This window comes from Mobula birostris, chromosome 30 (assembly GCF_030028105.1).
Source record: "Mobula birostris isolate sMobBir1 chromosome 30, sMobBir1.hap1, whole genome shotgun sequence".
Lineage (NCBI taxonomy): Eukaryota > Metazoa > Chordata > Chondrichthyes > Myliobatiformes > Myliobatidae > Mobula > Mobula birostris.
In genome coordinates, this window is record NC_092399.1 from 16,219,658 (window position 1) to 16,245,005 (window position 25,348).

A 25,348-nucleotide genomic window follows, 5' to 3' on the forward strand; every position below is an offset into this window, starting at 1 on the left:
TGTATTTTAAATCCCACACAAAGAAAGTGACCAGAGTAGCATTTTATACTTTATTGTCGCCAAACAATTGATACTAGAATGTACAATCATCACAGTGATATTTGATTCTGCGCTTCCCACTCCCTGGATTACAAATCAATAGTAAATATTAAAAATTTAAATTATAAATCATAAATAGAAAATAGAAAAATGGAAAGTAAGGTAGTGCAAAAAAAACCGAGAGGCAGGTCCGGATATTTGGAGGGTACGGCCCAGATCCGGGTCAGGATCCATTCAGCAATCTTATCACAGTTGGAAAGAAGCTGTTCCCAAATCTGGCCGTACGAATCTTCAAGCTCCTGAGCCTTCTCCTGGAGGGAAGAGGGACGAAAAATGTGTTGGCTGGGTGGGTCGTGTCCTTGATTATCCTGACAGCACTGCTCCGACAGCATGCAGTGTAAAGTGAGTCCAAGGACGGAAGATTGGTTTGTGTGATGGGCTGCACCGTCTTCACGATCTTCTGCAGCTTCTTCCGGTCTTGGACAGGACAACTTCCATACCAGGTTGTGATGCACCCTAGAAGAATGCTTTCTACGGAGCATCTATAAAAATTAGTGAGGACTTTTGAGGACAGGCCAAATTTCTTTACTTTTCTCAGGAAGTAAAGGTGCTGGTGGGCCTTCTTGGCAGTGGACTCTGCCAAGAAGGCCCACCAGCCTTTTTACATTTAAGAAACATTGAAAAGGTGTTTCAGTTTCTGTCAGGTAATGATGCTGACAAACTAACTCATGCTTTTATATTGAATAGACTAGATTACTGCAATGCACTTTTTACTGCCTTCCAAAGCAATCGATCGACAAACTTCAACTCATTCAGAACGCCGCTGCTAGACTTTTAACCAAAACCAGGATGAGGCAGCACATCACTCTCATCCTAACTACTCTGCATTGGCTTCCTGGATCTTTTAGAATTGATTTTGGTAGGTCAAATATGATGGCAGAATATAGAATTAATGGTAAGACTCTTGGCAGTGTGGAGGATCAGAGAGATCTTGGGGTCCGAGTCCACAGGACACTCAAAACTGCTACGCAGGTTGACTGTGTGGTTAAGAAGGCATACGGTGCATTGGCCTTTGTCATCAATCATGGGATTGAGTTTAAGAACCAAGAGATAATGTTGCAGCTATATAGGACCCTGGTCAAACCTCACTTGGAATACTGTGCCCGATTCTGGTTGCCTCACTATAGGAAGAATGTGGAAACCATAGAAAGGGTGCAGAAGAGATTTACAAGGATGTTGCCTGGATTGGGGAGCATGCCTTATGAGAATAGATTGAGTGAACTCGGCCTTTCCTCCTTGGAGCGATGGAGGATGAGAGGTGACTTGATAGAGGTGTACAAGATAATGAGAGGCATTGATCATGTGGATAGTCAGAGGCTTTTCCCTAGGGCTGAAATGGCTAGCACGAGAGGGCATAGTTTTAAGGTGCTTGGAAGTAGGTACAGAGGAGATGTCAAAGGTAAGTTTTTACGCAGAGAGTGGTGAGTGCGTGGAATGGGCTGCCGGCAGTGGCACAAGAGGGTCTTTTAAGAGATTCCTGGATGGGTACATGGAGCTTAGCAAAATAGAGGGCTATGGGTAAAGCCTAGTCAATTCTAAGGTAGGGACATGTTCGGCACAGCTTTGTATTGTGCTGTATGTTTTCTATGTTTTTATGTTTCTATTTTAAAGCTCTTAATGGTCTGGGACTGAAGTAGATCACAGTATCACTTTCGTTTTATAATCCTGCTTGAGCTCCCAAATCTTCTTGTGCTGGTGTGGTCTCTTAAATTTAAACAGTCTCCCTCAAAAGTCATTGGCAGGCCAGCTTTTTTTAACTAATCTCCTAAACTGTCTAAACTGTGGAATTCAATAGCTAAAACTATAAGGCATGCAGGGTCAATTGACATTATTAAATGCCAGCTCAAAACCTATTTATTTAGCCTTGCTTTTAACTAACATCTGTTGGTCTTTTAATTTCATGTTTGCATTTTGTCCCATTGTAAGCACTTTGAACTACATCATCTGTAGGGGGAGTGTTCTATAAATAAGATTACTCTCCCATTTAAGAAATGATGGGTGATTTGATTGCAAACTTCTGCATTCCAGTCAATCCACAGGAAACAATCAGTCGTTACTTATCAAGAATCTACCTACCTTTCCCTTACGAAATATTCAAAGACTCTGCCTCCCCTGCCTTCTGGAAGAGAGTATGAAAGAGTCACAACCTCTTGAGAGAAAATGTTTTGCCTCAACTGATGACCCCTTATCTTTATCCAGTAACGTTTAGTTCGAGAAGAGACATCCCAATCACAACCTTCCTATCAAGACCACTCAGGATCTTATATGTTTCAGTCAAGTCCCCTTTCACTCTTGTAAGCTGGCAGATAGAAGCTTTCCTTGTCCAGGCTCCCTATTAGGCAATCTGTCACGGCAGATGTTGGTCTATAAAACCTTCCTGGAACTGCTCCAGTGCATGAAAGTACAAAGTTCAAAATAAATTTATTATCTTTCTTTCTTTTTCAATCTTTTTATTAGTTTCATAAAGATATAAACGTGACATGGTCATAGTACAAAGTTATTGGGAATACATTGTTATAATTAACATGAGTGATTATAAAGCCAAATAACACTCCCCAAAACTCCCAATCATATAGGATACCAATGAATAATATAAAACAAAGAAAAATATCCAAACAAAAATCATGAAAAAGGAAAAAAAAATAATAACCCCCCCCCAAAAAAACCTAATCTAAACAGAATTAACAACTAAACTAAAAAGATGACCTGGGCTGTTTTAACATCGTAAAAAATGGGAGAAAAAAAAACCCTTAGTGCCGACGACTCCGTTTCTCTCAACCAACATTACAGAGAAGTAAAATAAGTTTGGAAATGGTCAAATTACATCATATGAAAATGCTGAATAAATGGCCTCCAAGTCTTTTCGAATTTAATGGAAGGGTCATAAACAACACTTCTAATTTTTTCCAAATTTAAACACAGCATAGTTTGTGAAAACCAATGAAATATGGTAGGAGAATTAATCTCTTTCCAATTCAGCAAAATGGATCTTCTAGCCATTAAAGTAAGAAATGCAATCATCCGACGAGCTGAAGAGGTTAAATGATTTGATTCTATCATTGGTAACCCAAAAATAGCAGTAATTGGGTGACGTTGTAAGTCTATATTCAAAACCATTGAAATAATATCAAAAATACCTTTCCAATATTTTTTCAACAAAAGACATGACCAAAACATATGAGTTAAAGAAGCTATCTCGGAATGACATCTATCACATATAGAATTTATATAAGAGTAATAACGAGATAATTTATCTTGGACATATGAGCCCTGTGCACTACTTTAAACTGTATCAACACATGTTTAGCACATACAGAAGATAAATTAACTAATTGAAGATTTTTTTCCCATTTTTCAATTGGTACAGTAATCTTAAGTTCCCTTTCCCAATCAGTTTAAATTTAAATTTAATTTAATTTAATTTAAAATCAGTTTTAAATTTTTTATCAAAGTACTTATATGTCACCATATACAACCCTGAGATTTATTTTCCTGTGGGCATGCCCAGCAAGTTTATAGAATAGTAACTATAACAAGATCAATGAAAGATCAACCAGAGTGCAGAAGGCAAAAAGAAACTGTGCAAATGCAAATATAAATAAATGGCAATAAATAACCAGAGCATGAGATAATGAGTCCTTAAAGTGAGATCATTGGCTGTGGGAGACATCTCAATGATGGGGCAAGTGAGTGTAGTTATCCCCTTTTACTTGAGAGCCTGAGGAGTAGAAGCTGTTTCTGAACCTGGTGGTGCGAGTCCTGGGGCACTTGTACCTCCTACCTGCTGGCAGCAGCGAGAAGAGGGCATGACCTGGGTGGTGAGGATCTCTGATGATGGATTATGGATGGTGTTTCAAGTAGATATGATGGCTGAGCATCCTCCTTTAAATAAGGAGACCACAACTCTACACCATACTCTAGATGTGGCCTTGCTAATGGCTTTTACGACTGGAGTATCATGTCCCTGGATTTGCATTCCATTCCCCGAGCAATAAACAATAATATTATATTTGCTTTTGTAATTATGTAGAGATTCTTGCACTAGGCACCCAGATACTCTTTATCTAAGAATTTTGTAATCACCCACTATTTAGATAATATACTTTTAAAAATAAAAGTCCTGACAAAATGTCCTGAATATTACGCTCCAGATCTTGATCCTTCCATGTGACCTCTCTGCATCCTTTGATAGTCTGCTATATTATCTTTATTACTTACCCAACCGTTTTTCAGCGGATTTAGTAACCATCTCTAGATGCCTTCATCTGTCACTTATATATACTGAGACCCTGGATCTATTCCTGCAGCACAGGAGCCATTTATGCCTACTTTCTGTCCAAGCCTGTATGTTACCTTCTCCTCCATATGGCCTTATATGAAGCTCAACCAAGACCGAGTTTCTTTTAAAGTTGAGCAGTGAGAATTTTGGGGGAGATGGTACTAATGAGGTGAAGTAGCACCACATCATTCCAAACACGAATCTGATGTTTTGCATCAAAACGATGTCACCAAAGAGAAAAGTAACAGTAAAGGGTCTTTTTAGGTCTTTGGAGAAAATGTGGGGAAGATAGACCATTGCAGAATGTGCTTGAAGTGGGACATTAATTAATCATTGGATCTGACTTGATAGATTCGCTGTTCTTAGTCAGCTAGCCTCAAATTCAAGTTCAGTTTATTGTCCTTCAACTGCACACATGTACACCACCAAACAAAACAACGTTCCTCCGGACCAAGGTGCAGAGCACAATACGTATAACTTACACACATACAAAACACATGAAGTAACATCACCATAAGTAAATGAACAAATGATAAGGTGCGTTTACGACACACATTAGAAAGTAAACCGCATAATGCTCCTGGAGCTTCATACGTGGTGGGACCTGGGTGGTGGAAGGGGGTTCCGTAGTCTCACAGCCTGGGGGGAAAATCTGTTTCTATCCTAACAATTCTTGTCCTAATGCTATAACATTGTGCATTTAATATTTCAATCATATTTGAGATTTTATATATACGAGGGGTGATTGATAATTTCGTGCCCTAAGGTAGGAGGAGTCAGTTTTAGAAAACCTAGCACATTTATTTTTCCTACATTCCCTTCTTTGTAGAAGTTGGCGTCTTGGACCTCCAGAAAGTGGTCCACACCAGGAGTGATTGATAAGTTCGTGGCCTAAGGTAGAAGGAGATGAGTTATTAACTCCAAACTTTCTGCATTTTCACTCAAAGAGTTTAACTGCACGTGCATGTAACAAGAGCTGTATGACTCATATCCTTCTACCTTAAGCCACAAACTTATCAATCACCCCTGCCGTGGACCACTTCTACAAAGAAGGGATCCGTATGCTCCGCGACCGCTGGACTAAGTGTGTAAATGTAGGAGGGGCTATGTTGAAAAATAAATGTGCTAGGTTTTCTAAAATTGACTCCTTCTACCTTAGGCCACAAACTTATCAATCACTCCATGTGTGTGTGTGTGTGTGTGTGTGTGTGTGTATTAGATTAGATTAGATTCAACTTTATTGTCATTGTGCTGAGTACAGATACAAAGCCAATGAAGTGCAGTTAGCATCTGACCAGAAGTGCAAAGAATGGTGTTATTTACAAAATAACTGCAAATAAAAAGTAAGTGTTACAGCACACAAATATAAAAGTACTGAGACAGTACAGTATGGGTGTAATGCTGCTTAGTGCTGTGATGTGAGGTTCAGCAGGGTCACAGCCTCAGGGAAGAAGCTCTTCCTGTGCCTGCTGGTGCAGGAGCGGAGGCTCCTGTAATGCCTACCGGATGGGAGGAGAGTAAAAACACATATACAAACATATATATATATATTAATTATTTAAATGAGAATTATGTGTAAAAGTACGTGAATAGTATACATCATCACGCTAGCGCATGATGCGTGCGCACCTCCTTAAAGTAAACACAAAGTTAGACCCACATTTCAGACTCCCGTATCTCCCTTTGAATTAGTTTAATGTTTTGAAGTTACAAAGCCAGCGTACGATACCTCCTGCCTCCTGGAAGAGGGTCAAAGAGATTGTTGGACAGACAGGAGGCATCATTAACAATGCTAATTCCAAATGCCTGGACAGATGCTTTTAGCTAGAAAGAAAAGGAAAGGTTCCTGAAATTGTGTGGTAAAGTTCTTAAAGTGAAAATTTTCAGATTTGCTAACTGCTCAAAAGTGTTTGGTGTTTTTAGTATTTTTAGGTTTAGTGGTACATTGGGACATTGCACTACATCAAGTAATGCCTCAGTTTTCTGTTTCTACCGTCAGCTGAGCATAATATGCCTGATCTTGAGAACGCGGTTTGAAACGGTTGGCAATTGATGTCGTTTGTAATTGTCTGCTGTGACTTTCTTTTTAAGCAGGTAACATTGAATTAGGATTTACTCAGGTGGTCACGATGGAGATGAAGCCCAGGCACGCGGAAAATGAAAATCCTGAAGAGGCAAACGGGGAATCATCTCAGTGTTGCGCACGGTGTCAAAATGTTCACACGTATGTGTCTAATTGGATGCTTCCTGAAGGCGCCAGGAGTCGCTACTTGGAAAGAGCAAATTGCCTCCCTCCACCACTCTTCATAATCTTCATAACACTGGCCGAGGTAGCGTGTGCAATAATGATGTGTTATTGTCTTGAGCTCATAAATGTAACGGAGCAGAACAGATCATTGTTTCTCGATGGTAAATGATCTTATTTCCTAAGAGTTGATACCTCAGCCCCAAGTTGGGCATGGCTAGATAGACTAACCTTTTTCAGAACATGCCATTGTTCATATATTCCGAGATGAAATTTCATGGTTGTGAGTTCATCAGTAATTAGGAGTATTAATAGAAGCAAAGGGCATAAACAGAACTCTCTATCAGATGTCAGTGCCTCAGTCTCAGTATTTACCTGATCAATAATGTTTGTTTGTACTTTGGAACATAAGCTGAAAGCTCTGCTCTGAATTGCCTCCTCTATAGTGGGCATTGAGTTTTTTGAATGATTTTTTTTCACTAATAAGGGAGACTGATGATAAAATGTGTTATAAAGTTAGGTTGACAGAGTTGTAGACAAAATGGGATTGATATAGAATTAATGTAAATCGGTGATTCATAGTCAGCTCAAACTCGGTGGGCTTGACACTACTGTCCATTGCACGTTCTTTCTATATTGAAGAACTATGATACCCATTGCGTTATGACAATGAAGCTTCCCATCTTCCTGGAATCTTTTATAATTGCAGTGGAACCTTTTCATGGGGTCACTAGGAGGATCTTATATAGATAGATAGATTATGAAGACACGCAGTCCTCTTTTATTGTCATTTAGTAATGCATGCATTAAGAAATGATACAATATTTCCTCCGGTGTGATATCACAAAACACAGGACAGACCAAGACTGAGAAAAACTAACAAAACCACATAATTATAACATATAGTTACAACAGTGCAACAATACCATAACTTGATGAAGAAGTCCATGAGCACAGTAAAAGTTCAAGGTCTCTCAAATGTCCCACATCTCACGCAGACGGGAGAAGGAAGAAAAACTCTCCCTGCCATACCCGACCACGGTCCGACTCTGAGTCATCCGAAAACTTCGAGCTCTGATCAGCTCTCCGACACCGAGTCCTGAGCGCCATGTCTATCCGAACGATTCGACCTCCTTCTCGGTCGCCAAAAGCAGGCAAGGCCGGGGATTTTGAGGCCTTCCCTCCGAAAGATTCCCGACCACACAGTAACGACAGCAGCGAACGGGCGTTTCAGAAATTTCTCCAGATGTTCCTTTGTGCTTTCATGTCTGTCTCCATCAAATCAGAATTGTCCACAGCCCCTATTTAACAGATACAATATCATTTTTCATCGGAGGGCTGCGTGCTGCTCTCTCTCCTCCCACCTCCTATTATATTAACCTCGCAATAAGATCCTTTTGTACCCAATTCAGTGATTAAGGTATTTGAACTTCTTCTAAATATCTCTGGTGATCAGTCTGAAAAGTCAACTGTTTATTTCCTTCCACAGATGCTGAGTTTCTGCACGATACCTTGTGCAAAGATAGTCCAATAGGTTTAAATAGTTTAAGAAAATACAAAGTGTTGCAGGGCTGTGCTATATGGTGGAGCATTTTGTTGGAAGACCTTCTCTCTCAGAGTGTTTAGTATGAGGCCTATCCTCCTGCACGGTGAAGGGATTAAGAAGGTTTGGAGCTTGGCCTGTGAGAGGATGTGTGCACCACACACACACATGAGCAGTCTATGTACTGAGGTTGAAATTTTCCTGTATCCGGAGCTGATCTGATAAAGATCAGACAATCTCACGCCCATCCGGTAGAAGAACTCCATTCCAGCAGAAATTTTATTGGAAATATTGGAGGACTTGAGAGGCTCATTAGTGCACTGATAGATTTGCTTGTTGCTATCTGCACTAAGATTGCAATTATCACCAAGAATTTATTTGTGTCCCTTTGGAGCTCAGGTCTCTGACTGCTCAAGATCACAGGTCATCCGCCAATTCTAATCACACTGAAAACTGAAATTCAATTGCAGAGGAAATAACCTGTATCATAGGGAGGACTTGCTATAAAACACACGTTGCAAAAGGCCAAGTGTACATTTTCTGGGATTTTGTCAATGCCAAAGAGCACAATAATTATAATCTGTGGTGGATTAAGTTAGTTATCTTGTTAAAAAAAAAACTGTTTCTATTTTGAAATTCTCATTTTATTTTCAGCTGGCTGTTTTTATTTATTATGCTGTTTGGATGCCTCAGACACAGTGGATTACCCTTGAAAAAGGAATGCTCGAAAGCCCCTTCACGTATATGCCTGAAAAGAGGCAAGAGGCCTGGAGATTTGTTTCATACATGCTGGTGCATGCTGGGTAAGAGTTTACTCGATGGATCTTGTTTATTGTAGGGATATTAATGTGCGTAAAATGTCTGAAATCACTTGGTGGTTGTTGTTCCTCTCCATGCCTTGTGGCGCATTAGGCAGCAACCTTACCATTTCTTTAGCATTTGTCTGTTTTTTTATGATGTTGAGTTGCAAGCCCAACGTTCAACTCAGCACAGGTGGAAAGCTTGCAAAGAGCTGGCCAGGTTCGAACCTGGGACCACTTGCGTCAAAGTCCACTGCACCACTGGCTGGCACTACTTGGTTGTAATGTTGACTTAAAGCACCTCTTGCCTCAATGATTATGATTGAAGGTTATACGTGGGAAGAAATAAACAAGGTGTGACTAGAGTCTCTTAAATATATGCATACCCTGTCTGTACTTCCACACAAAACCAGTAAAGCTGTGACTTGGGCAAGAAGTTCAATCACTTTTTAAACGGCTGGCTAATTATCAGTTTTAATACTAAATTTCTACAAAAAGAAAACTACCAAATCTTCTGTGTCAAACAGAACCCCTCTGTCTGTCCTGTGAGGAGATTCCATTTTGCTCCTTTGTTGCACTCATGGGTATTGTGTATAAAAGACAAAAGTCTGGTAAGAGGATTTGACATTGATTTGAAGCTATAAAATAGTGAACAATGCTACAGCTTCAAAAGTTGAACAGTTTCATTTGTACTTCTGGGATTAGATGTGCAGACAGGCCAGTGTAAGACAGAAGATGGCCTGGGGGTATTATCACTAGAAATAACCTGTTGGATTTTTTTTTATATATTGGCAGTGTTCAGCACTTACTAGGGAATCTCATCATGCAGCTTATTCTGGGAATTCCTTTGGAGCTGGTGCACAAAGGCCACCGGGTTGGCCTAGTCTATATTGCAGGTGTGATTGGAGGTGAGTTATAATGCCTGTTTCAGAATTATCTTTTTTTTAACGTCACAGAGGACGCCTACTTTGCCCTGTTGAGAGCAATCCTGGTAGTCCTACACCCCTGCACTTATTTCCCAGTGGCCCTGTTCTTGCTCATTTGCTCACCAATTCTCCCACATTTCTCTTGACACCCATCCACAATAAAGTGCAAATTAGTGGGAGGAAACAGGTAGCATTAGAGGCAAGGACTGAACGTGGGCCTCTGGAGCGGTTCAGCAGTCCTGCCTGCAGTACCATTTTGTAGACTGCGGCACATTCTACATTTGGAATTGAGGAATGAGTTACATCGAAAAGAGAAAAGGAAACCAGCCAGCCTGGAAAGTCTGGCTGAAAGCTTGTCACTAAGTGCATCTGTGCTCACGTGCTAGCTCTCATTGTGAGCAACCTTTTGCACCAGTTTTTTTTCGTAACACAGTTCCTTCTTCAACTTCACCTTCCACATTTTACACACAAAAATCCTTTTGTTAAGGATTGCAAAATCCAGAAGAACTGTATTTGCAGAGTAATTGCCCTGAATTCCCCAAGTTGCACATGTTATGACCTCAAAGGCCACCCCTTCACTGATATTTTGAAGAAAAATCCAGGCGCCCAAAATTCAGTTCCCTATTACCTCCCTTTTGTGACTGTGATGCAGTGTTTGATGTACACACAGGTACGCATTTGTAGCAAGGGTCACACTGCTTAATATTACTAGGTCAAGCACCAACATGGATGGTTGTTTATCTCTCTATCCACCTATTTAGCAATACAGTGCGGAATCGGCCCTTCAAGTGCTGCTACCCCAGTAACCTCCTGACAACCCCGGTTTAATCCTAGCCTAATCAAGGGAAAATTTACGATGACTAATTAACCTACCCGGTATGCCTTTGGACTGTGGGGGGAACACAGAGCACATGGAGAACCGGTACATTCCGCGGGCAGGACATACAGGGTCTCGTCGCGAACGGCGCCGGAACTGAACTCTGGATTCCGGTGCCCCGAGCTGTAATAGCGCCGCGCTAATGGGAAGCCAACTGGGTAGGCAGATCACAACATCAGGCAGGACTGACTGTATGCGTGTCTGTTACGCAGTTGTGACTCTGTCGCTGGAGAGGTACTGAAGCTGGTGATGAACTTACTGCCCGTTGTGCTGCCAATACTTAGGGCAGCATTGAAGGTCCTCCATCTTTCCTATCCTTTGCCCTCTTCTCCATTGCGCCTCAGGTGTGGTTCAGGGTCCTCACTTCTGCCTCTACAGTACGGCGACAAGTTATAGGTTGTAACGATGCATTTCTGCAGTTATTTGTGCTAGCTTGCCAGTTCTGTACCTGGTTCATACATTCCAAAAACACAGTTGTGGTCTTGGTCTTGGTGCTCTTCAGGGCTTCTCTCATCGTGCCGGTCGCTTTCTCTTGGTTTTCACTACTGTCAGCCATGCAGAGACTCAGGTATACCATCACACTCAGATTTGGAAGGATTCTTCATTGCCATTTCCGTAACAATTCTTTTTAACCAGTCAGCATTGTTAGCCCTGAACTGAACCCCCGAACCTAGATGACTGGTGAACCACTCTAAGTCTGGCCTCTGCCCTTTTACCTGTTTGGCATGGGTGACCCTACCAAGAATCATAGCACAAAGCCCTGACCCAAGTCAACATAGCTCTCTGGGTCATTGAGGCATGCAAGCCTCCAAACCCTGCAACAAGGTTGTGGTCCTCTTGGAGGTGAATCTGGTGACAGAGAGTCTATAGTCACCATAACAAGCAGGTTGTCACCTGGAGATCCTCTCAGTAGAGTCCCCCAAACTCAAAGTACATAACTGTTTTTATATCCTTAAGATCAAAGGTATCATGACCTCTCACTCAATGAAAGCAGAGCGAAAGAGCTGATCATTGACTACAGCAGGATGAAACCCGTCCTGTAGCCAGTCCTCATTAGGGGAATAGGGGTGGAGAGGGTCGGTTACTGTAAATTCCTTAGACTTACCATTTCAGAGGATCTTTCCCGGGACCAGCATGTAAGTGCCAAAACAAAGAAGGCAAGGCAGCCCTCCACTTTCTAAGAAGTTTTGCTGTGATTTGACACAACATGTCTTCTAAAACTTTGACAAACTTCTATAGATTGTTACATACCTCAAGGAGATCTTGTGACTTTCTTGTGAGAATGATGTAATGGTCTTTTGGAGGTCACCTGATGTAACTTTCCCGCCGATGTGAGGTCACGTGATGACATGTTCACCACGGGTATAAAAGGGAAGACCTCTGGTGATGCAGTTAGTTTTCCAGCTAGAACATTCGTCAGTGTCTCCGTTCCATTGCATATTTGCTTTATGATGCAGTTTCATTTTTAAAACGGAGTGTTACGTTCTGTTGCAAGGTACAATAGTGCTGGACTGGCAATTTCTGCTAGATTTGTTGATGTACCTTTTCAGTAGTATTGGAGAGTGAAGACTTTATCGAAGTACAGGACCTGAAGGATTAAGAGAAGTTGGTATTGTTCGGTAGTTTAATAAAGGATCGACCTTATTGAGTCTTCGTTGAAGAAGTAGCGACCTGCATCGAAGATTACCCTTGCCAAAAGAGAAGGTAGTTCATGCAGGATTTGCTCTCTAGAAATTAAGGTCAGTTGCTTTAAGCCGTTTATTTCCTTCCTCATGAATCCTTTGGACAGAACCAGCAGGGAAGTCGCGTCTATAAAGAAATCCTTCTCCAGAGAAGTCTCTCCCAAATGAGTGTATAAATCTGTTGGACTTTCGAATTTACTATTTTAAGAACTGTATTTGACTTTACCGCTTTAAGAACTGTTTTCACATTTATCGCTTTAAGAACCAATACCGAGTGGCGATTTGTTGAACGGCCGCATAGTGGTTAACTTCCAGTTAAGGTTTTCGTTTGTTTTTTATTGTTTATCCATGTTTACTAAATGTTTGGTTGTTTTTATATAACCTGACTTGATTGATATTCATTGTTGCCGGTTATGTAACAAGATACACACTTGAAAGTATCCTAACTGGTTGCATCATGGCCAGGTATGAAAACACCAATGACCAAGAATGGAAAAGCCACAAAAGGTTGTGGATACAGCCCAGTATGTCGCGGGAAAACCTTTCCCCATTCACTGAGCATGTCTCCAAGGAGTGTTGCCACAAGAAAGCAGCATCCATCGTCAAAGACCCCCACCATCCAGGCAATCTTCTTTTTACTGCTGTGATTGGGAAGGAGATACAGGAACCTAAGGTCCCACACCACTGCTTTCAAGAACATCAGACTCCTGAACCAGTGTGGATTACTTCACTTGCCTCATCACTGAAGTGATTCCATAAACTATGGACTCACTTTCAAAGACTCTTCAAATCACATTCTCAGCATTATGTACTTACAATTTATTTATTTTTATTATTATTACTATTTGTTTTAATTTTTTTATTTGCATAGTTTGCCTTCTTTTGTACATAAGTTGTCAATCTTTGCTTGACTGGTTTTTCATTGATTCTATTGTATCTCTTTTTTCTACTGTGAATGCTGGCAAGAAAATGAATCTTATGTGGTGATATATGTGTAGAATTTTACTTTGAACTTTGAGGTGATTCAATACAATTTTAATAGCTACAACGACATGATTTGTTTCAAAAGTTTGAATCTGATAATATGTACACTGAGTTCACATCTATAATCGAAAAGCCTGAGGTCAGCGATCCCAGACACAAAGGGTTAATGCTTTGAAGGTTGACTCCCTGAATACACAAGTATCCCAACTGTTGATAGATCAAATATGTGACTGTATTTCATGTGCTAGCTGACAATAACACAATATCAAGACCTTATGCTATTAGGCAAGAACTTGGGAGTGTAAATTGGGAACAGATGTTCTCGGGGAAGTGTCCAACAGAAATGTGGACAACAGGAATTCTGCAGATGCTGGAAATTCAAGTGCTACACATGCCCTTACACTTCCTCCCTTACCACCATTCAGGGCCCCAAACAGTCCTTCCAGGTGAGGCAACACTTCACCTGTGAGTCGACTGGGGTGATGTACTGCGTCCGGTGCTCCCGATGTGGCCTTTTATATATTGGCGAGACCTGACGCAGACTGGGAGACCGCTTTGCTGAACACCTACGCTCTGTCCGCCAGAGAAAGCAGGATCTCCCAGTGGCCACACATTTTAATTCCACATCCCATTCCCATTCTGACATGTCTATCCACGGCCTCCTCTACTGTAAAGATGAAGCCACACTCAGGTTGGAGGAACAACACCTTATATTCCGTCTGGGTAGCCTCCAACCTGATGGCATGAACATCGACTTCTCTAACTTCCGCTAATGCCCCACCTCCCCCTCGTACCCCATCTGTTACTCATTTTTATGCACAGATTCTTTCTCTCACTCTCCTTTTTCTCCCTCTGTCCCTCTGAATATACCTCTTGCCCATCCTCTGGGTCCCCCCCCTTGTCTTTCTTCCCTCTGTCCCATGATCCTCTCGTATCCCCTTTTGCCTATCACCTGTCCAGCTCTTGGCTCTATCCCTCCCCCTCCTGTCTTCTATCATTTTGGATCTCCCCCTCCCCCTCCAACTTTCAAATCCCTTACTCACTCTTCCTTCAGTTAGTCCTGACGAAGGGTCTCGGCCTGAAACGTCGACTGCACCTCTTCCTACAGATGCTGCTTGGCCTGCTGTGTTCACCAGCAACTTTGATGTGTGTTAACAGAAATGTGGAGATTGTTTAGGGAACACTGCATGTTCTGAATAGGTTTGTCCAACTGGGGCAGGGAAAGGATGGTAGGATGAAGGAACCGTGGCTGACAAGAGAAGTGGAACGTCTAGTCAAGTGGAAGAAGCAAACAAGGATCAGAGAGGGCTCTTGCGAGTTACAATGTAGCCAGCAAGGAGCTTAAGAGTGGACTTAAGAGAGCTAGAAGCGGACATGAGAAGGCTTTGGTGGGTAGGATCAAAGAAAATGCCAAGACATTCTACATGTACGTGAAGAACAGAGGATGCCTAGAGTGACGGTGGGACTGATCTTGGATAAAAGAGGAATCATGTGCCTGGAGTCAGACGAGGTAGGGGAGGGTCTTAATGAATACTTTACTTCCGTATTCACAAGTGAGAAGGACCTTGACAAATATTGGCAGAAAAGAGGCTAATATGCTGGCAGGGTGGAGCACCTCACACTTTTTTTTTCCAAAGAAAGTGTAAGGTGCTCCTTCCCTCTTCGAGCCTGCAGGTCACCCTAGGGAAAGGGGTAGCACCTGCTTAACCCCCCCCCCCCCGATCAGGGACAAGTGAAATCATGGGAGCAGGTGGTGGATGGTCGTATGAGCAGCTGGTGCACATCACAAGTCCTGGTGATGTGACCACTGACGCCAGGCAGGCAACCTCTGAAGAGTATTGATAATGGCTGGGGGGTCACCCGTCCTGTAAGGACACTGCCCAGAATAAGGCAATGGCAAACCACTTCTGTAGAACAATTTTCCAGGGCTAATAATGGTCATGGATAAGACCATAATCAACCATACCATTCGACACGGCATATAATGATGATGATGAAGAATATGCTGGGATATGTCAAGGTTAAGAAAGAGGATATACCCAGGTTACTATGGAAACTAAAGGAAGAGATTACTGCACCTTTTGTGATTATCTTTGCATCCCCACGACCACAGGGGTAGTACCAGAAGACTGAAGGATAGCAACTGTTAACCTTTTGTTCAAGAAAGGTAGTGGTGATAACCCTGGGAATTATAGACCGTGAGTCTTACACCAATGGTGGGCAAACTACTGGAGAGGATTCTTAGAAACGGGACTTATGAGCATTCGGAGAAACATAGCCTGATTAGGAATAGTTAGCATGGCTTTGTGAGGGACAGGCTGTGCCTCGTGAGCCTGGTTGACTTTTTTGAGGAAGTGACAAAACAAATTGCTGAAGGTAGAAGAGTGGATGTGACGTATTTCGCTCTTAGTAAGGCATTCAACAAAGTTCCTCAGGATAGTCTTATTCGGAAAATCAGAAGCTTGGGATACAAGGTAATTTGGCTACATGGATTTGGACTTGCCCCGAGAAGGCAGAGGGTAGTAGTAGCTGGGCTGTGCTCTGCTCTGGAGGTCTATATCTATTGGTGTTCCACTGGGATTTGTTTTGGGACTTTTGATCATAGTGATTTTTATAAATGCCTGGAATGAGGAAGTTGAAGGGTGAATTAGTAAGTTTGGAGATGACATGAAGGTTGGTGGTGTTGTGGATAGTGTGGAAGGTTGTCGTAGGTTACAAGACACTGATAAGATGCAGAACGGGGCTGGGAAGCAGCAGATAGAGTTCAGTCTGAAAAAAATGTGAGGTGTGAAGTGTAAAGTAGAAGTTTGAACATGAAGGCAGATATATTGTTAATTGCAGGACTCTTATCAATCTGGAGGAACAGAAAAGTCCTCAACCATAGATCCCTCAAAGCTGCCATGCAAGTTGATTGGGTGGTCAAGAAGGCATATTAGACCATAAGATATAGGAGCAGAATTAGGCCATTTGGCCCATCGAGCCTGCTCCGCCATTTCATCATGTCTGATCCAATTTTCCTCTCAGCCCCAATCACGTGCTTCTCCCTGTATCCCTTCATGTCCTGACCAACCAAGAATCTATCAATGTCTGCCTTCAATATGCATAAAGACCTGTCGTCCACAGCTGCTTGTGGCAAATAATTCCACAGATTCACCACTCTCTGGCTAAAGAAATTCCTCCTCATCTATGTTCTAAAAAGATACCCCTCTATTTTGAGGCTGTGTCCTCTGGTCTTAGACTCTCCCACCATAGGAAACAACCTCTACACATCCACTCTATCAAGGCCTTTCACCATTTGATAGGTTTCAATGAGATCACCCCTCATTCTTCTGAACTCCAGTGAATACAGGTCCAGACCATCAAATGCTCTTCACGTGACAAGCCATTCAATCGTGGAATCACTTTCATGAACCTTCTTTCAACCCTCTCCAGTTTCAGGACATCCTTTCTAAGATAAGGGACCAAAAATTGCTCACAATGCTCCAAGTGAGGCCTCACCAGTACTTTATAAAGTCTCAACATTGCATCCTTGCTTTTATATCCTAATCCTCTTGAAATGAATGGTAATATTGCATTTGCCTTCCTCACCACAGACTCAACCTGCAAATTAACCTTTAGGGAATCCTGCACAAGGACTCCCAAGTCTTTTTGCACCTCAGTCTTTTGTATTTTCTCTCCATTTAGAAAATAGTCAATCCTTTCATTTCTTCTACCAAAGGTCATGACCATACACTCCCCAACACTGTATTCCATCCGCCCTTTCTTTACCCACTCTCCTAATCTGTCTAATCCTTCTGTAGCCACTCTACTTCCTGAAAACCACCTGCCCCTTCACTTATCTTCATATAATCTGCAAACTTTGCAACAAAGCCATCAATTCCATCATCCAATTCATTAACATATAACATAAAAAGAATCGGTCCCAACAGAGTGGAAATAAAGGGAGCCTTTTCTGGTTGGCTACTGGTGACTAGTGGTGTTCCACAGGGGTCTGTGTTGGGACCAATTCTTTTTAGGTTATATGTTAATGAATTGGATGATGGAATTGATGGCTTTGTTGCAAAGTTTGCAGATGATATGGCATAGATAGAGTTGACAGCTAGCGCCTTTTTCCCAATTAACATAATCCCATTGTTTTACATTTAGCTGATGTAGCTCACCAGTCCAAAGATGTATCAGTTAGTAGGTTAACTGGTGATTATAAATTGTCTTGGATTAAGTTGGGGGTTTGCTGGCGGCACAGCTCAAAGAGCCAGATGGGCCTATTGCGCGCTGTATCTCAATAAACAAAATAAACAAATAAAGCCATCCTTTGTTTATTTTTCAGGCTCGTTGGCTAGCTCAATATTTGATCCCTTGCTCAGTTTGGTTGGGGCTTCAGGTGGAGTCTATGCCCTAATGGGAGGCTACTTTATGAATGTAATAGTGGTAAGTAGTCTAAATTAACTAATATTTGCTTTGTAATGTATTGTGGTTTGGAAACATGTTGAGCATGATAGAACAAGTGGTTTGATTTCTTTTTTAATAATACTTAAATGACCTTTCTAAAGCTTTTCCAGTATTATTTCTCTCCTGCCCATCCCATGTCGAGGTTTTCATAGTGAATGAAATAATAATTTTATATAAGTAACAACAAACTGCATTGCTTTTTACCATTTTTTGAAGTACATCTCTGCTTGTAATTGAGGACTTGTGATTTTATATATCATTGTCTGTTAGGGCTGATAGATTCTCTTGATTTTTTTAAAAATCTATTTATATTTGTGAAGTATGTTTCAGTGTATCTCAGTATCTTAACACTTCCATTAAATTTTCTCCTTTTGCATTTCATTTCTTGTTCCTTTGTGAAATTTCCCCCATTGAATTAGGACAACCTGCAACCTGGACTGTTTCACTCTGTTGTATTGGACGGTCTGGCAAGATGGTGGCCTCAATCAAAATATTGTAAATGTAGCCCCCCTGGCCACCCTCAGGGTTGCTCGGCTCACTGTCGTCTAGGCAAACAGCCCTCAGCCCTGCCAAACTGGGTAATAGTTTGTGTGGATGCTGTGTGAGGTACCCCATCCCACCCAAATAACAGACAATACACCAGATGCAATTAAATGATTTACAGATTATAGATATTACTGGAACTATATAATTAATAGAGAATAAATATAAAAGGAAAATAAAAGGCACCACACTTATCAAAGTTCAATCTCTTCGTGCACAAAACCGTTGGAGCTCAAGGACCTTCTTCTTCACCCTGTGACCCCTCGGACAACCTCGACCGGCCACCTGGGACCACCAACGGTGGTCGACCAGACGCTCCACCCGAGTCCGTCTCCATCTCCTTGCCGAACGCCCTCCTCGGGGTCCAACCCCATTAGCGGACTCACAGCACCTGGTCCATCCTCTGTCTCGCTCTCCCGCCTTCTGCCCCAAAACCCCGCACATACAGTATCTTCAAATACACCAAAACCATAACAACTATCCCAATTGGTTAATAGCATTCTCTTATCACACTCTAAAGCAAAACAAACTGCTAGCGCAAACTTTCTCAGCGTTTAACACAACAAAGCCGCATTCCTCAGATTAACATAACAAAGATGCCATTTTAATTAGCCTCCGCAGTAACATAAAAGTTGAATCCCCCTTGCATAAATATCCTGTTTTTTTTACTAACTCACCCAATTACCCTGAAATCCAGGTCCCCTTAACATTGACTTATCCTGTCCACACACCTAACGTGTTAGGCACCACGATTAAATCTCCAATCAACCTCCTTTGTTCCAACAAGTGGTTTTCTAACTCTCTAAAACCCTGTCTTGCCTTGAACCAGAAAAGATTAGGAATTTATGGTTAGAGTCTACACTATCCTCTCCCTAAGGGTGAAGATCTTTAGCAGTGTTGATGAGCAGAGGGATCTTGAGCATCAACTTCATCGTTCCCTAAAAGTGGCTACGCAGGTTGATCGGGTGTTTAGAAGGCACATGGCACGCTTCTCTTTATTAGTTGAGGCACTGAGTTCAAAAGTCAGGAAGTTATGTTGCAGCTTTATGAAACTCTAGGTAGGCTGCCTTGGGAGTTTTGTATACAGTTCTGGTTATCCCACTGTAGGAAAGATGTTGAGGCTTTAGAGAGGGTGCAGAAGAGGTTTACCAGAACACTGCTTCGATTAGAGGGCATGTGCTATAATGAGAGGTTACAGCAAACTTGGATTGTTTCCTCTGGAGCAGCAGATGCTGAGGGGAGATCTGATAGAAGTTTATAAGGTTATGACAGGCTTAGATAGATTAGGCAGACAGTATATTTTGCCAGTGGTTGCAATGTCTCATACCAGAGGGCATGTATTTAACGTGAGAGGGGGTAATTTCAAAGGAGATATGAGGGACAAGTTTTTTTTTTACAGAGGTAGAGGTGGGTGACTTGGGTGGTGGTAGAGGCAGAAACATTAGGGACTGCTAAGAGACGTTCAGAGAGGCAAATGAACGTGAGGAAAACAGTACAATATGGACATTATGTAAGTAGAAGAGCTGAGTTTAGTTAGGCATTTGATTATTAATTTAACTGGATCAGCACAACATTGTGGGCCGAAGTGCCTGTTTCTGTGCTGTATTGTTCCATATTCTATGCAATAACCTTAAGAGTTGAGGGGTATTTTAACTTGGCCTGATAATCAATCCATTTTTCAGCTTTTAGATCCACCCATATTTCTTTTACACTCTCTTTTCCCATATTTCACACTCTTTTCCTTCACTTTGGTGTCTTTTTGTTGTTTTCTTTTATAAATACAGACATTCAGGACCAGGCCTAATCAGAAAATTATTAATAGAAGGCAGTGGATATTCCTGGCTGGGATTTCATACACACAACAAAAAAATAGCTCCTGAACACTCAGAGGATGTTTGAACCTCAGAGTCTATGGTCGTTGAGTCTCATTCTCTACTTTGACGATTTTTTAAAATATATAACTAGGATTCAGCTGGTGCTGGGATTTCCAAAACCCATGACTCTAAAGAATGTCCATCTTTCATATGAATGAAAAGGCACTTTGTAAAACAGAGTGGATTCTCTAGCTGTTGTGACAATATAATTATTCTGCTGCATGCTCAAAGAGCCACAGTACTTATTTGTGGCAGGGCTGAAGAATCCTTGAATCCCTGCCTCCTTTCGGCCCGCTACAAGTGAGTACTCTGGATTTCTAAACGTGTAGCAGACTGATCATATTGCAACAGCGGTCGTGTTTCTCCCATAGAAAACAGCTAGGACATTAGTAAAATGGCTGGGGGCATGTGGGATATCAGATTTAGACCCTTCACTGCCTCGCTAGGTGTATTAGGGTCACACAAAAACTTGTGTATCAGTGGGATTCCTAACACAAAGTAGAGGAGTTTCCCAATATTCTCTCTTTTTTTTCTGACAAATTCTCATTCTAAATATTTAGTTCCTTTATAGTTCAAGTTTCACATCAGCTTTGTCTCTTGTTGTTTCAAATACGTTGCGTCAGAAGTCACTGCTTCCAAGTTGTACTTGTGAGTTCCGGTCTCTTTACCCTGGTGGAAAGCTGACATCAGGTTGGCCGGAGTTCCAGAAACCATCTCCAACTCAACTCAAAGTACAGGAGCCACCAGAAAAATGCTGGATACTGGCAAGCTGAGTTGACCTCAGAAGTGAAAGTCAGTAATTGCATTCCTGTTCATAAACTTCCTCATTGCTGATGTTTGTGAAACAGCTATGTTTTGTAGGTGCAAAGGATGACAATGACCCTGAGCATAAGTTAGATCTTCTTGATCAGCTCTCTTTCCCACTTTTTTGTCTTAATTCATGTAAATGGGGAGTGTGTGGACAGACACACTAATAGATTATACTGACACGCATTCTGCCCATCATACCAATGCTATCATATATCATTTTATATATCAAATTACCAGTATATAAGGCTAACAGAGTCTTATTTTTTTTATTTTTCATTTTATTTATTGAGATACAACACAGAACAGGCCATTCTGGCCCATCCAGCCATGCCATCCCCCAGTTTAATCCTAGCTTAATCCTGGGACAATGTACAATGACCAATTAACCTACTAACTGGTAGGTCTTTGGACTGTGGGAGGAAACCAGAGCACCCGGTGGGAACCCACGCGGTCACAGGGAGAGCATACAAACTCCTTACAGGCTGTGGCGGGAATTGAACCCGGGTCACCTGTACTGTAAAGTGTTGTGCTTATAATTATGGAAAATTATTTCTAAATATGGGAAACCTTCACAATAAGCAGACTCCCTGTCAGACCTTGTCCATTCTGGCATGACAGACTTATACTATCATTGAACAAAAATTAAGAAACCAAATTTCCTCCAGAGATCATGAATGTGACTACATGAATACTGAGATGATGAAAGGGTAAGATGAGGGAAAACACACCAGTCCGCATAAGAAGTGGAATGATTGAGCTATTTCAAGATTCTGGGTGTCAGTCTCTCTGAAGATCTAATGTGGACCCAACGTATGGATGCAGCTACAAAGAAGACACTACAGCAGCTGTATTTCATTAGTAATTTGAGAAGATTTGGTGTGTCACCTAAAATACTTGCTAATCTCTACGGAAATACTGTGGAGAACATTCCAACTGTCTGCACCACCGTCTGGTATGAAGGGCGACTATTCAGGATCAAACTAAGCTGCAGGCAGTTGTAAAGTTAGTCAGCTCCGTCATGAGGACTGGCCTCCGTAGAATCCAGGACATCTTCAAGGAGTGATGCCTCAAAAAGGTAGCATCCATCCATAAGGACCCCTATCACCCAGGACTGTTACCATCGGGAAGGAGGTACAGAAGCCTGAAGGCACACACTCAACGATTCAGGATCAGCTTCTTCCCCTCTGCCATCTGATTTCTGAATGGACATTGAACCCATAAACACGACCTCACTACTTTTCATTTCTATTTTGGCACTTATAGGCATCCGTTAGTCTCATGAGATCATGGATTTGCGTCTTGGAAGGTTTCCAGGCCTGGGCAAGATTGTATGGAAGACCAGCAGTTGCCCATGCTGCAAGTTTCCCCTCTCCACGCCACCGATGTTGCCCAAGGGAAGGGCATTAGGACCCATATGGCTTGGCACCAGTGTCATCGCAGAGCAATGTGTGGTTAAGTGCCTTGCTCAAGGACACACACACTACCTCAGCCAAGGCCCGAACTAGCGACCTTCAAATCACTAGATAAACGCCTTAACCACTTGGCCACACGCCAACTACTTACCTATATAACAATATATATATCTGCAAGAAAAAGTTTGTGAACCCTTTGCAATTCTCTGGTTTTTCCTGCATTAACTACTCTTAAAAATGTGGTCTGAACTTCAACTGAGTCACAATAATAAGCAAACCTAATCCGCCTAAACTAATAACACACAACTAATAACACACACAAACAATTGTACTTTTCATGTCTTCATTCAAACAAATTGTTTAATCATTCATGGTGCAGGCTGGAAATGGTATGTGAACCCTTATATTTAATAACTGGTAGAACCTCCTTCAGAAGCAATAACCTCCATCAACGGTTCCGTTAGCTGCTGATCAGACTTGCACAACAGTGAGGAGGAGTTCTAGACCATTCCTCCATACAAAATTGTTTCAGTTCATCAATATCTTTGGGATACCTTGCATGAACAGCCCTCTTCAGGTCATGCCATAGCATCTCAGTTGGGTTAAGGTCTAGACTCTGACTTGGCCATTCCAAAACACAAATTTTCTTCTTTTTAAACCATTTTGTTGTTGATGTACTCTTGTCTTTCAGATCATTGTCTTATTGCATCACCCAACTTCTATTAATCTTCAGGTGATGGGCCACGACCCTGACACTCTCCTGTAAAATGAATTGGTACAATTTTGAATTCATTGTTCCCTCAACAATTGCAAGCTGTCCAAGCCTTGAGGCAGCAAAGCATCCCCAAACTATGATGCTCCTTCCACCATGCTTCACAGTTGGGATGAGGTTTTGGTGTTGGTGTGCAGTGCCCTTTTTCCTTCAAACATAGTGGTGTGCATTTCTGCCAAAAAGTTGAAATTTTGTCTCATCTGTCTATAGAACATTGTCCCAGAAGCATTGTGGAACATCCAGGAGTTGCTTTGCAAACTTGAGACATGCAGCAATGTCTGTTTCTGGAGAGCAACGGTTTCCTCTGTGGTGTCCTTCCATGAACACCATTCTTGTTCTGTGTTTTTCTTATAGTGGACACATGAACAGAGACTTTAGCAAGTTCAAGAGATTTCTGCATCTCTTTTGCTGTTACCCTTGGGTTCTTTTTCACCTCTTTCAACACTGCACATTGTGCACTTGGTGCAATCATTGCAGGACACAACAGGACTGAATTTCCTCCATTTGTAGGCAATTTCACTTACTGTGGACTGATGAACAATCGGGACTTTAGAAATGCTGTTGTAGTCTTTTCCAGCTTCATGCATCTCTACAATTCTTCTTCTAAGGCCCTCTGAAAGTTGTTTTGACTGAGGCATGGTGCATATGAACAGATCTTTCTCAAGAAGTGCAGGCTCTGTCAGTAACCTGACTTTGTGTGTCTTTTTCACAGGGCAGGGCACCTCTATAACCCACACCTCCAATCTCATCTCACTGATTGGAACACCTGACTCCAAAAAGCTTTTGTAGAAGGCATTACCCCAGAGGTTCACCTACTTGTTTGAACCTAGACTATTGATTGTTTAAATGGTGTACTCAGTACTGACGAGGAGAAGTAGAATTGCTTGTGTGTTATTAGCTTAGGGAGATTGTGTTTGTCTGTTATTGTGACTTAGATGAAGATCAGACCACATTTGATGAGTAATTAATACAGAAAACCAAGAAATTGTAATTTTACAAACTTTTTCTTGGAACTCTGTGTGTGTGTGTATTAATTTAATTAATACACACACACACACACACACACACATAGAGTTCCAAGATACATATATATACTTTAATTCACAGGCTTTTTTCTATTATCAAGTATTGCATTATACTGCTGCCGCAAAGTTAACAAATTTCAAGATATATGCCGCTGATATTAAACCGGACCCTGATTCTGGTGTTCGGCCTTTTGCTTTGTAGTGCTGAAAATCAACAGGCATTTCCTGGAGTCATTGATTGACCCCACCTATAAGGAAAGCAAAGGTGACTGTAACAAAGCAGTGTACTGAGTGATTAATAGATTACTAACTACTGCAGACTTCCATTCAATAACATTAGTACAGAAAATGCCAGCAGCACACAGAAAGTTATTCAGCTTTGGTGAAGAGAGAAAAGGATATGTTAATATTTACAGCACAGTCCTCTTAATTAGAATTCAGCAATGAAAGTACATTTTAGTGGAATCAGGTGCTTTTACCCAGCCTCAGGTTGGTTTTGAAAGTTAATTAAGCCAAGCTCTCAAAAATCTTTAAATGAGAATCAGTAGAATCAGTCATTAGGCAGGTGTCATGTGATTAGGAATCATAAAAGTTCTCATTAAAGAGAACCTCAGCAAGATTTCCAAACAGTGGATATTTGATGTCATTGTGTTTGGATTTTGTGTTCTTTCTTGTCACTGTGCAATTTGTTTGATTTTTTTTGTGAGGAGGGCTTTGGGGTTTGATATTCTTATTGCCGTCTGTACTATTTGCTTTTTGCGCGGGGGTGTGGGATTTGATGTTCTTGTTGCCATTTGAGCAATTTGTTTTTTTTTCACGTGGGGGGTGGGGACATGATGTTTTTCTTTGAGCGGCTTCCATGGCTATCTGGAGAAGACGAATCTCAGAGTTGTATACTGCATACATACTTTAATACTAAATGTAACTTGGACCTTGCTCTGTAGACCTATTTGACTTAATGTAAACTATAGCTGTCCCACCATCGTGCAAAACTGAATTTCTTAGAGGACAGGAGTAAGTAATTTAAC

The 25,348-nt window shown here is 41.6% G+C and overlaps 1 protein-coding gene across 2 annotated transcripts in view; it reads left to right on the forward strand.

Annotated features, from left to right (window-relative positions):
- Window positions 1–25,348, forward strand: part of rhbdl2 (rhomboid, veinlet-like 2 (Drosophila)) — a 58,577-nt gene that overhangs the window by 16,719 nt on the left and 16,510 nt on the right. The window contains exons 2-5 of one of the 2 annotated variants that reach the window (XM_072247245.1): window positions 6,470–6,708; window positions 8,821–8,969; window positions 9,762–9,874; window positions 17,763–17,863. In XM_072247245.1, coding sequence (XP_072103346.1) covers window positions 6,508–6,708; window positions 8,821–8,969; window positions 9,762–9,874; window positions 17,763–17,863 — 564 coding nt within the window. In that variant the 5' untranslated portion in view covers window positions 6,470–6,507. The remainder of the gene's footprint in view (window positions 1–6,469; window positions 6,709–8,820; window positions 8,970–9,761; window positions 9,875–17,762; window positions 17,864–25,348) is intronic. The other variant, XM_072247246.1, reaches the window with a different exon arrangement.